General features: G+C 46.3%; 1 protein-coding gene across 2 annotated transcripts in view; it reads left to right on the top strand.

Moving 5' to 3' along the window:
* Positions 1 to 13075, top strand: part of POLE (DNA polymerase epsilon, catalytic subunit) — a 316779-nt gene that overhangs the window by 92775 nt on the left and 210929 nt on the right. For both annotated transcript variants that reach the window (XM_078667255.1, XM_078667256.1), the window contains exon 15: positions 4699 to 4911. In XM_078667255.1, coding sequence (XP_078523381.1) covers positions 4699 to 4911 — 213 coding nt within the window. The remainder of the gene's footprint in view (positions 1 to 4698; positions 4912 to 13075) is intronic.

A 13075-nucleotide genomic window follows, 5' to 3' on the forward strand; every position in this document is an offset into this window, starting at 1 on the left:
TCTTGAGGATAGCTGAATGGCCCAGAAGTGATTGGGGCAGGGCTGACCAGAATGAGATGTCCGCTCCCAGTTTATCTAACAACGGTTGAATGGGGTTATGCCAAGTACTCTGGGGTCTGGTGTAACATAAACCCCCAAATATCTGAACCCCCTTCCGCTCATCAAATGTTTTTTGCCCGTGCCAAGTCACTGGTTGGTCACCAATCGCATACAGAGAAGACTTGGTCTAATGGAGCCACAGCCCAGAGAAAGTACCAAATAAGCTGAGGATCTGTAACAGACTGAGGTCGGACCACTGCAGTTCTGATAGAAACACGAGTACTTAATTGGCCTATAATGTGATTTTGTTCTCTAGTCTTGGTGCCCATTAAAGCCTGGATCTGTGCGTCTGCCTGGATCCATTGCACAAGCGGCTCTATTGCTAGCGCAAAATGGAGCGGGAAAAGCCCTGCCGTGCTCCTCGGCTGATTCGGAAGTCATCAGAGATGACCTTCCAGAGCCTGATGTGAGCTTTGAGAAGTATGAAGTAGTTTGTTGTAACTGCAGAACCTTTGACCCAAATATTATGTTGTGTCGCTCTTCCTCACATAAAACCTGATTGATTCGGGACTCCAGGGTAGAAATAACTGTAGTCTGGCAGTTTGCGAGGGCTTTCGCCATTATTTTGGCTTCTACATTAAGTAGGGTGATAGGACGAGCACCGCTCTGGGGGTCTTCCCGATTTATGTATCGCCACTATCTCAGCTGGCCATAAGTTCTCCAGCAGAGCCCACTGTTGAGCAGCCTCTGCGTACATGGCGGCCAGGTGAAGGACGATGACATCCTAGTGCAACTGAAAAAACTCCAACGGGAACCCATTGGGACCTGGAGTCTAACCAGCCATCAATTGAACCAAGGCCTCCTGCAACTTGCCCTCTGTGAGGGGTCCTCTCATAGTGCTCAGGCTGTCGACTGGGAGGTCCGTGATAAACCTGTCCATGTCATGTCCCAGTTGTAGGCCCCCCTCAGAATATAATTTCGCATAGTAAGAGGCAAACTCTCTAGCCACAGCCTAATGTTCCTTGAGGGGGGCATTGACTGCTGCGATTGTTACTATGTAGTTTCTCAGGATCCTATTTGAGTATAGCCAATAAAGGGTGCTACTTGCTTTGTTACCCCATTGATAGATGCTGCATTAAGTCACTTTCCATGATTGCTTAGCCGCACCCATATATAGCTGTTTGAGGGTATCCTGTGTATGTATACTAAGTTACAGTGTGTGGTGGGTGATGGAGAGAGCATCCATTGATGTTCAGGATGCGAAATTCTAATTCTGTAAGTGTTTGCTGTTTCCTTCTACCCACTCCTGACTGATAGCTAATAAGTTCGCTTCACAGAGTGCCCCTAAAAGCCTCCCACAGACTTATAGGGGAAGTGACGGTATCAGCGTTGGTTTCTAAGAAGGACTTTATAGAAGCTGGAAGATGATGCCTATGACTGCTAACAACCAGGAGTCCAATCGCAACCTGTTTGTCTACTTGCAAGCCCTGTTCTCAATTGTAATTCTATGGGTGAGTGGTTGGGGATGATACGAGCTAGGATCTGGGCGCCAGCCACCCGCTGGATATCTGAGCTTGAAATAAGGAAGTAGTTCAATCAGGAAAAAGTCTTGTAAGCCCCTGAATATAAAGTATATCCCATCTCGTGTAGGTGCAGTGCCCGCCATGGCTCTATGAGCCCAGAGCCTTTGTAAATTTTGCCAGGTGGGTTGCTCTCGATAAGGGACCGCCACGTTAACTGGAACAATCTCAGTCGGAGCTCAATACGCCATTAAAGTCCCCGCCAAGTACTCTCCGACTCAGAGGATTTTGTGCAAGCAATTTCCCCATCGGTTCTAAGAAGGTTCTTGCAAGGGTGGGTGGGGGCATAAACATAGACTCTCGTAAGTGGAGTCAATGCAATAGCCCCACCACTCCTACATATCTGCCCTGTGGGTCTTGCTTAGTATGATGTCCTTCAAAAGGCAGCCGTTTTCTTGAGGATGGCTACACTCCTTAATCACACGGTTTTGTTTTTCATCACTTCTTAGTTGCATTAGTTGTGTCTTGGACAAGGGTAGAGTAGAGCTTTCTAGACCCATAGACATTCTTTGTTGGTATTACAGTACACTCCTTAATCCCCTTGTAAAACCAGCATAGAACACCCTTGAAAATTCCATCTGGGCCAGGAAGGGGTACTGGTTGCCCAGAAGGGTGTTCTCTTGGAGAAGGAGAATGTCTGGTCTATGACGTTTTGCTGCCCTCAAGACAGCCCCATGCTTAATACGGTCTATGAACCCATTTACATTCCTTGAAAGGAATTTCAGTAAGTCCAGTTCAGCGACAAAGGTCATAGGAGTATGGAGTCAGTCTAAGGAGGGGCCCGGGCAAAGAGGGTTCTTCTAAAATGGCGCTATTGTAGGTCACTGACATCAAGAGGTAAACTATACACTTCTGAGCAAAGAACAGTAAGAAAGCAACATTCCTGGATTCAAACCCCTTCCCCCACCCTATACTAAGAGAACATGATGAATCTCTTGTATCGCTGTATGGGGCATAATTGTCTGCACACAAGAAAACACCAACAAAGCCCCACTGTGCATTGAGCCCCCCTAACTCTCCCATACACCTGCAACCAGGGAAAAACAGAGCATTTGACAGTGGGTGGGGAGGCCACCAATGTAGGGTCCTCCTAGGGCCCTCTAAATGTCCAAGGTTTGATTTCAGCATGTGGTACAAAAGGGGGTGGTGATGGACGGAGCATCTGAACCAATCAAACACTCACACCCAGTCAAAAGATCTGGGTTCGATCCATTACCGTTCTTTAGCCCACTCTGCCACCCCAGTTCAGACATGGCTATATGCAAATCAGTCTGACCCTGTGCCTCATGGGAACAGTCCAGCCCGAACCGCAAGCCATGCCTTCCCTGGACCGGAAACATGCTTCCTAGGACCGGTTTCTGGCATTTCAACCGTCTTCAGCCAGGCTTGCTTGAATCCAGTGGCAAAGTGAGCAAGGGACTCACGTCTGAGCATACCCTACCAACTTATGGCGAACAAAGTGGTACAAAAGGGGGTGGTGATGGACGGAGCATCTGAACCAATCAAACACTCACACCCAGTCATCAGATCTGGGTTTAATCCATCACCGTTCTTTAGCCCACTCTGCCACCCCAGTTCAGACATGACCATATGCAAATCAGTCTGACCCTGTGCCTCATGGGAACAGTCCAGCCCGAACCACCAAGCCATGCCTTCCCTGGACCAGAAACAAGCTTCCTAGGACCGGTTTCGGGCATTACAGCCGTCTTCAGCATGATCAGAAGGTCTCAAGACCATAATGCCCTGTTTGCTACATCTCGCCGCATCCGACCATAACTCTTCACAGTCAGTTTGCGGTTGAGCCCGAGTCCAACTTTTAATCATCTAGGCCGTGGTGTCGCAGCAGGTGTCTCCTATCCACTTACATCATTCCCTCTACCTCTGTTATTTTAGATTCCCGTCTAGAGGGGCTTGCAGTGCTCCTGGGGGCCGCTATCTGCAACTTCTTGGGGAGTTATCGGTGTCTGACCCTATGCCTACCCGGGGGTGGAAGGGCACCTCCAGAGCCCCAGCCATGAGACCTTTTTCTGGTGGCAGCATCACTGTAAGGAGCAGCAGTGTTCTCCTCTTCCCAGACTGCTTCCGGCGAGCAACGCATAGGGTAAGGTTTTCACAGCCCCGTTGTCACTGCTTCCAGAGCCAGCCAAAGGTGGATCACCGCTATAGCATGTTCTCCAGCTCGCCCAGAAGAAGCCCCAGCAAAATCAAGTCCGTGGACCGCTCCGAAATATACTGGTCTGACTGGGCACACCAGGTTCGGAGTACTCCCAGCTCAGGGCGACCCCACCGAGGTCTCTTGGACAACCCCGGTGATACGTGTCCTCTGCACTCGCCCAATGCAGTCCCATGGCCTCCACAGATATAGATTAATACAATTCAATCTTGAAATTTTACTTTAGCTATTAAAAACTCCCATTGTTAAATAAACAGGTTATGACCTGCCTCTCAACAGAAGTCATAGAGCACTAGTTCATAACCTAACTATCAAAAATCATAGGACTTCAAAAGAGTATGCATACAGTGGGAATAAGGAGCTAGCTAGATAGTTTGTCTGTACAGTTGGTAAATGCTAAAGCTAGTTAGGCCTTGTGGTCATTATTTGTAGATTTCTAGGAAGCCAGTGGGTCAGTGTGAAATAGCATTTCATTCTTTGAGTGTAGACAAATGTGTTGGGTTACTTAACTGCTCCAGGGACAGACACTTTTTGGAAGCTGGCATCTTTAAAAGGAATGGTTACCGCTCAACATGGAGGCTCTGTGTGGCTATTGCAAAGCTTGAAGGTGTGCAGTGAAACCGCATGATGTCCGTTGATCCAATTACATGAAGTAGTGTGCTGAGGATTCATTGTTATAGGTAAGGAGCCTTTTTTCCTCTAGTACTGTTTTGAAGAATGACCTGAATACGCAATAATTCGAAATGGATACCTAGGAGCTGAAGAACTTTCATTGCCTATTTTGCCTTGGAAGCAAAACATTGCGTATTTTGATATATTAGTCAATGTTGGATTGTAAGTCACTTGTTGATCGAAAGAATGCTTGCTTGTGTGTGTGTTCACCCTCACCTTTCTCATCCCAACTAGGTACTTCGTAAGGGCTCTGGGACACTGTGTGAGGCACTGCTCATGGTTCAAGCATATCACGCCAACATAATCTTTCCAAACAAGCAAGAGCAAGTTTTTAATAAGATGACTAGTGATGGACATGTGCTGGATTCCGAAACCTATGTTGGTGGCCACGTGGAAGCCCTGGAGTCTGGCGTGTTCCGGAGTGACATCCCCTGCCGTTTCAAAATGGTGAGTTCCTGCCTTTCACTTTCACTCCCTCTTTCTATCATGTGTTGGGGTGTATTTCTGTTTCCAGTATGAAAAAGGTGGCTTGGTCTCAACGTTTACTCCATCATTCTAGGACATAATGGATAAACAGAACAGTAACTGGAATAGCATTATCAATGTTTCTAATTAAGCAGTATTTGAATCTGTCAAACTTGAGACCACGCTTTATATCTCTGCTGTGTCACAAACATCATTTGTGAAGTATGTGAACAAGAAATTCGGTCACCTCCTGTCCTCTTTTAATTGTATTATTATTGAGAATGTCAGGCTATATTAAGAGAAGTGAAGTTGTATGCCACCCAACCAAGTCATTGGTTTCTGCCATACATTTCCAGCTAGCTCATGTTTCCTTTACGTAGTCTATGTAGTGTGGCACATATGTTTAATTTGTCATCACTTGAACTGTGGCATATTGCAGATTTCACTCTATATTATAGACCATTGTCCCACACCAAATTGTGCAATTACTTGTTAGATTTTCAATCTGCGTAACCGGCTTTTTGCGAATGGATACTTTATTAGTGTATTAACCCCTTCGCTGCTAGGCCTTTTCCCCTCCTGTGCTGAGGCTTTTTTTGGCGTTTTGGAGTAGTGCGCGCTTAGGCCCTTGTAACTTTTTGACCACATAAGGTATCCACGCCAAATTTGCGTCCTTTTCTTCCAACATCATGTGGATTCTAAAGGCGCCCTGGGTTTGTGGATTCCCTTGGAGGGGGCCCAGAAATTTAGCAAAATATAGTGATTTTTTTGTTTTTTTCAGAAAAATGGGAAAAACGGGCTGCAAATGAAAGCCTCTGGGTGTTTCCCTGAAAATGGTATCACAAAAAGGTTTGTGGGGCTGAAATCTCCATTTTCTCAGCTTTCAGGGAATGACAGACTTTTGTCAGAGAACCGAAATTTTTCACTCAGTTTTGGCATTTTTCTGGGACATAGCCTATTTTTGCTATTTTTAGAGCTTTCCACCTCCTTCCAGTTAATGGTAGAAATGAGTTTGAAAGCAATAATGGATCCTGGAAAGCTTTACATTTTCGAAAAGTAGACAAAATTCTGAATTCAGAAAGGGGTCATTTGTCTAAATCCATGAAGGTTTCGTTATAGAAACTAACAGTTAGATATTGGAATATTTGAAATTTTGTTGAAAAAAACAGCCTTTTGTCTCAACGTTTTCACCTATAACTTTTTCTAATTTTGACAGCTCTTGGAAAGCAATATACCGTTACATCCGTTAGACCTTCCTGGTTGTGGGGATATATAGGACTTGTAGTTTCACCAAGAACCCGACGAACCCAGATCCAAAAACTGAGCAGCAACTTGCAATGGTATTTTTTCATTTACTGGGTATAGTGCACTTTGTCTTGGAAAATGTATACATGGAATAATCTGTATGAAAGACACCTATGTATTTCTGAATTGGGTACAAATTATAGACTTCAGAAACAGTATATAATTGCACATTTTCAAAGTTGGGAATACTCATACTAGCATGAGAATTATTGGTCATTTTTCATAAAGATTTTTTTTTTACTCAATGTCTTTCATTCAAAGGGAGAAATGCATGAAAGCTCAATTGGTAATAACAGTTGATTTACAAATCTGAATTACCCCAAGTGTCCCGATAAAAACGGTACCTCACTTGTGTGGGTCGGCCTTGTGCCTGCGACAGGAAACGGCGGAAAATGCAACGTGGTCACACCTAAATTTAGCAGTTACAAATTGACCCTTTTTTGGCAAAGTGCCTACCTGTAGTTTTTGCACCCTAGCTCTGCCGGCACCTAGGGAAACCTTGCAAACCTATACATTTTTGAAAAGTAGACACCCAGGGGAATTCAGGATGGGGTGACTCGACTGCCTACCCCCAGGTTTTGTTACCCAGAATCCCTTGCAAAGCTAAGTTTTTCACAAAATAAACACATTTTCCTCACATTTCTGTGGTGGAAAGTTCTGGAATCTGCGTGGATCAACAAATTTCCACCCACCCAGCGTGCCCCCAGGTCTCCCGAAAAAAACGGTACCTCACTTGCGTGGGTAGGCATAGTGGCTGCGACATGAAACAGCGCAAAACGCAGCATGGTCGCACCTCAATTTCCCAGTGAAATTTAGCACGATTCGGACAAAAAGACTACCTTTTGTTTTTGCGCCGTAGCTCTGCCAGCACCTAGGGAAACCTAGCAAACCTATACATTTTTGAAAACTAGACACCCAGGGGAATTCAGGATGGGGTGACTTGCCTGCCTACCCCCAGGTTTTGTTACCCAGAATCCCTTGCAAACATAAAAATTTGACCAAAAAAACACATTTTCCTCACATTTCTGTGGTGGAAAGTTCTGGAATCTGCGTGGATCAACAAATTTCCACCCACCCAGCGTGCCCCCAGGTCTCCCGAAAAAAACGGTACCTCACTTGCGTGGGTAGGCATAGTGGCTGCGACATGAAACAGCGCAAAACGCAGCATGGTCGCACCTCAATTTCCCAGTGAAATTTAGCACGATTCGGACAAAAAGACTACCTTTTGTTTTTGCGCCGTAGCTCTGCCAGCACCTAGGGAAACCTAGCAAACCTATACATTTTTGAAAACTAGACACCCAGGGGAATTCAGGATGGGGTGACTTGCCTGCCTACCCCCAGGTTTTGTTACCCAGAATCCCTTGCAAACATAAAAATTTGACCAAAAAAACACATTTTCCTCACATTTCTGTGGTGGAAAGTTCTGGAATCTGCGTGGATCAACAAATTTCCACCCACCCAGCGTGCCCCCAGGTCTCCCGAAAAAAACGGTACCTCACTTGCGTGGGTAGGCATAGTGGCTGCGACATGAAACAGCGCAAAACGCAGCATGGTCGCACCTCAATTTCCCAGTGAAATTTAGCACGATTCGGACAAAAAGACTACCTTTTGTTTTTGCGCCGTAGCTCTGCCAGCACCTAGGGAAACCTAGCAAACCTATACATTTTTAAAAACTAGACACCCAGGGGAATTCAGGATGGGGTGACTCGCCTGCCTACCCCCAGGTTTTGTTACCCAGAATCCCTTGCAAACATAAACATTTGACCAAAAAAACACATTTTCCTCACATTTCTGTGGTGGAAAGTTCTGGAATCTGCGTGGATCAACAAATTTCCACCCACCCAGCGTGCCCCCAGGTCTCCCGAAAAAAACAGTACCTCACTTGCGTGGGTAGGCATAGTGGCTGCGACATGAAACAGCGCAAAACGCAGCATGGTCGCACCTCAATTTCCCAGTGAAATTTAGCACGATTCGGACAAAAAGACTACCTTTTGTTTTTGCGCCGTAGCTCTGCCAGCACCTAGGGAAACCTAGCAAACCTATACATGTTTGAAAACTAGACACCCAGGGGAATTCAGGATGGGGTGACTCGCCTGCCCACCCCCAGGTTTTGTTACCCAGAATCCCTTGCAAACATAAAAATTTGACCAAAAAAACACATTTTCCTCACATTTCTGTGGTGGAAAGTTCTGGAATCTGCGTGGATCAACAAATTTCCACCCACCCAGCGTGCCCCCAGGTCTCCCGAAAAAAACGGTACCTCACTTGCGTGGGTAGGCATAGTGGCTGCGACATGAAACAGCGCAAAACGCAGCATGGTCGCACCTCAATTTCCCAGTGAAATTTAGCACGATTCGGACAAAAAGACTACCTTTTGTTTTTGCGCCATAGCTCTGCCAGCACCTAGGGAAACCTAGCAAACCTATACATTTTTGAAAAGTAGACACCCAGGGGAATTCAGGATGGGGTGACTCGCCTGCCTACCCCCAGGTTTTGTTACCCAGAATCCCTTGCAAACATAAAAATTTGACCAAAAAAACACATTTTCCTCACATTTCTGTGGTGGAAAGTTCTGGAATCTGCGTGGATCAACAAATTTCCACCCACCCAGCGTGCCCCCAGGTCTCCCGAAAAAAACGGTACCTCACTTGCGTGGGTAGGCATAGTGGCTGCGACATGAAACAGCGCAAAACGCAGCATGGTCGCACCTCAATTTCCCAGTGAAATTTAGCACGATTCGGACAAAAAGACTACCTTTTGTTTTTGCGCCGTAGCTCTGCCAGCACCTAGGGAAACCTAGCAAACCTATACATTTTTGAAAACTAGACACCCAGGGGAATTCAGGATGGGGTGACTCGCCTGCCCACCCCCAGGTTTTGTTACCCAGAATCCCTTGCAAACATAAAAATTTGACCAAAAAAACACATTTTCCTCACATTTCTGTGGTGGAAAGTTCTGGAATCTGCGTGGATCAACAAATTTCCACCCACCCAGCGTGCCCCCAGGTCTCCCGAAAAAAACAGTACCTCACTTGCGTGGGTAGGCATAGTGGCTGCGACATGAAACAGCGCAAAACGCAGCATGGTCGCACCTCAATTTCCCAGTGAAATTTAGCACGATTCGGACAAAAAGACTACCTTTTGTTTTTGCGCCGTAGCTCTGCCAGCACCTAGGGAAACCTAGCAAACCTATACATGTTTGAAAACTAGACACCCAGGGGAATTCAGGATGGGGTGACTCGCCTGCCCACCCCCAGGTTTTGTTACCCAGAATCCCTTGCAAACATAAAAATTTGACCAAAAAAACACATTTTCCTCACATTTCTGTGGTGGAAAGTTCTGGAATCTGCGTGGATCAACAAATTTCCACCCACCCAGCGTGCCCCCAGGTCTCCCGAAAAAAACGGTACCTCACTTGCGTGGGTAGGCATAGTGGCTGCGACATGAAACAGCGCAAAACGCAGCATGGTCGCACCTCAATTTCCCAGTGAAATTTAGCACGATTCGGACAAAAAGACTACCTTTTGTTTTTGCGCCATAGCTCTGCCAGCACCTAGGGAAACCTAGCAAACCTATACATTTTTGAAAAGTAGACACCCAGGGGAATTCAGGATGGGGTGACTCGCCTGCCTACCCCCAGGTTTTGTTACCCAGAATCCCTTGCAAACATAAAAATTTGACCAAAAAAACACATTTTCCTCACATTTCTGTGGTGGAAAGTTCTGGAATCTGCATGGATCAACAAATTTCCACCCACCCAGCGTGCCCCCAGGTCTCCCGAAAAAAACGGTACCTCACTTGCGTGGGTAGGCATAGTGGCTGCGACATGAAACAGCGCAAAACGCAGCATGGTCGCACCTCAATTTCCCAGTGAAATTTAGCACGATTCGGACAAAAAGACTACCTTTTGTTTTTGCGCCATAGCTCTGCCAGCACCTAGGGAAACCTAGCAAACCTATACATGTTTGAAAAGTAGACACCCAGGGGAATTCAGGATGGGGTGACTCGCCTGCCTACCCCCAGGTTTTGTTACCCAGAATCCCTTGCAAACATAAAAATTTGACCAAAAAAACACATTTTCCTCACATTTCTGTGGTGGAAAGTTCTGGAATCTGCGTGGACCAACAAATTTCCACCCACCCAGCGTGCCCCCAGGTCTCCCGAAAAAAACGGTACCTCACTTGCGTGGGTAGGCATAGTGGCTGCGACATGAAACAGCGCAAAACGCAGCATGGTCGCACCTCAATTTCCCAGTGAAATTTAGCACGATTCGGACAAAAAGACTACCTTTTGTTTTTGCGCCGTAGCTCTGCCAGCACCTAGGGAAACCTAGCAAACCTATACATTTTTGAAAACTAGACACCCAGGGGAATTCAGGATGGGGTGACTCGCCTGCCTACCCCCAGGTTTTGTTACCCAGAATCCCTTGCAAACATAAAAATTTGACCAAAAAAACAAATTTTCCTCACATTTCTGTGGTGGAAAGTTCTGGAATCTGCGTGGATCAACAAATTTCCACCCACCCAGCGTGCCCCCAGGTCTCCCGAAAAAAACGGTACCTCACTTGCGTGGGTAAACATAGTGGCTGCAACAGGAAACGGTTCAAATTGTACGGTGGTGAATTTACATTACCTTATTGCAAAACTACCTTGATTTTGGGGGGGGGGGCATCTGAGTTTGTGGCCCGGGGCTCGGTGGTATTCTTTGCAAAGTAGCAAACCCAAACAGTTCTGAAAACTAGACACCCGGGGGACTCCAGGGAGGTATGGCATGCATGGGTCCCCCAATGTTTTCCTACCCAGAACTCTCTGCAAACCTTAAAATTAGGTAAAAATTGCACTTTTCCAAACTTTTTGGCGTGGGATCGCCGAGTCGGCAAAAAAGTCATACCACCCTGCGTTCCCCTTGTTCTCCCGAGTAAAAGGATACCTCACTTGTGTGGGTGCCCCAAAGCAGAATACGCCAAAAATGAATTTTGAAAAAAGTAGTTTTTACTCATATTTACGTTTTACAAATTAAGCACCCCAGCCTAAGTCACATGCCTTTGGCCCACCCACACAAGTGAGGTATCATTTTACTCGGGAGAACAAGGGAAACACTGGGTGGTAGGACATTTGTTCCGGCAGCGAGATCCCACCCAAAAAAGTATGGAAAAGTGGGTTTTTTGACCAAAATTTCAGGTTTGCAGGGGTTTCTGGGTAGGAAAACATTGGGGGACCCACGCATGCCATACCACCCTGGACTCCCCCGGGTGTCTAGTTCTCAGAACTGTTTGGGTTTGGTAGTTTCCAAAGATGCCTGCCAAGCCCCGGGCCAAAAGCTCAGGTGACCCCCTCAAAAAATAAGATTATTTGGCTAAAGGTAAAGTTTTTGTCTCCACAGTATGAATTGGGCCTTTTCCTAAAGCAGCCGCTATGCCTACCCACGCAAGTGAGGTACCATTTTTATCGGGAGACCTTGGGGAACGCTGGGTGGGAGGTAATTTGTGTGTGCCCAGTGATGCCACGCTTTCCCACACTAAAACGTGTGAAAAAACTGATTTTTTACCATGCAAAAAATGAGGTTTGCAAGGGATTCTGGGTAAAGGAACGTTGGAGGATCCACGCAAGCCATACCTCCTTGGAAGCCCCCGGTTGTCTACTTTTCAGAAATGTGTGGGATTGGTAGGTTTCCCTAGATGGCTGTCTCGCACGGGGCCAAAAACCCAGGTAACCCCTCTTGCAAAAGCTGGTGGACTTAGGGGTTACCTGGGTTTCTGGCCCCGTGCGAGACAGCCATCTATGGAAACCTACCAAACCCACACATTTCTGAAAATTAGACACCCGGGCGCTTCCAAGGAGGTATGGCTTGCGTGGATCCGCCAACGTTCCTTTACCCAGAATCCCTTGCAAACCTCAATTTTAGCAGAAAAAAATCAATTTTTTCACACGTTGTAGTCTGGGAAAGCGTGGCATCACTGGGCTCACACAAATTACCTCCCACCCAGCATTCCCCCAGGTCTCCCGATAAAAACGGTACCTCACTTGCGTGGGTAGCCATAGTGGCTGCAACAGGAAAAGGTCCAAATCTAACAGTGGTGAATATAAAATACCCTGAAGCAATATAACTTTGATTTTTTGGGGGGGGAGGCACCTGAGTTTTTGGCCCGGGGTGGGTGGTATTCTTTGGAAAGTAGCAAACCCAAACAGTTCTGAAAACTAGACACCCGGGAGAGTCCAGGGAGGTATGGCATGTGTGGGTCCACCAATGTTTTCCTACCCAGAACTCCTTGCAAACCTTAAAAATAGGTAAAAATAGCACTTTTCCAAACATTTTGGCGTGGGATCGCCGTGCCGGCAAAAAAGTCCTACCACCCTGCGCTCCCCTTGTTCTCCCAAGTAAAAGGATACCACACCTTAACAGAGTTACTCAAAAGTCAAACATTCAAGCACGGCTATCTATTCCTCAAAGACACACACATACAGGTTGGATTTGGCACGAGGGCGAGTGATGGTTCAGTACATAAAATTTTATTAACAAGATATTTCAAAAAAATGAAATGCTCTGTCAATAAATAAATGCATAAAAACTGAACCAGTGACTCGCAACTCGTGAGCTGTAAAGCCACGACAAGGCACCAACCGTTTTACAGGCCATTCACGCACCTTTCATACCTGATACAAACCAGACCATTGACACCATCCGAATGGAAAAGCAACACATAACAACAATCACAATAAGGGGCAAGGTACACCCTACTGCAGAAATTAGAAAAAAAACAATTATTACTGCACACCCATCTAATCCGCAAGCACACACACATACTGGTTGGATTTGGCACGAGGGTGAGTGATGATTCAGTA

The sequence above is a fragment of the Lissotriton helveticus genome, chromosome 11 (assembly GCF_964261635.1).
Source record: "Lissotriton helveticus chromosome 11, aLisHel1.1, whole genome shotgun sequence".
NCBI lineage: Eukaryota > Metazoa > Chordata > Amphibia > Caudata > Salamandridae > Lissotriton > Lissotriton helveticus.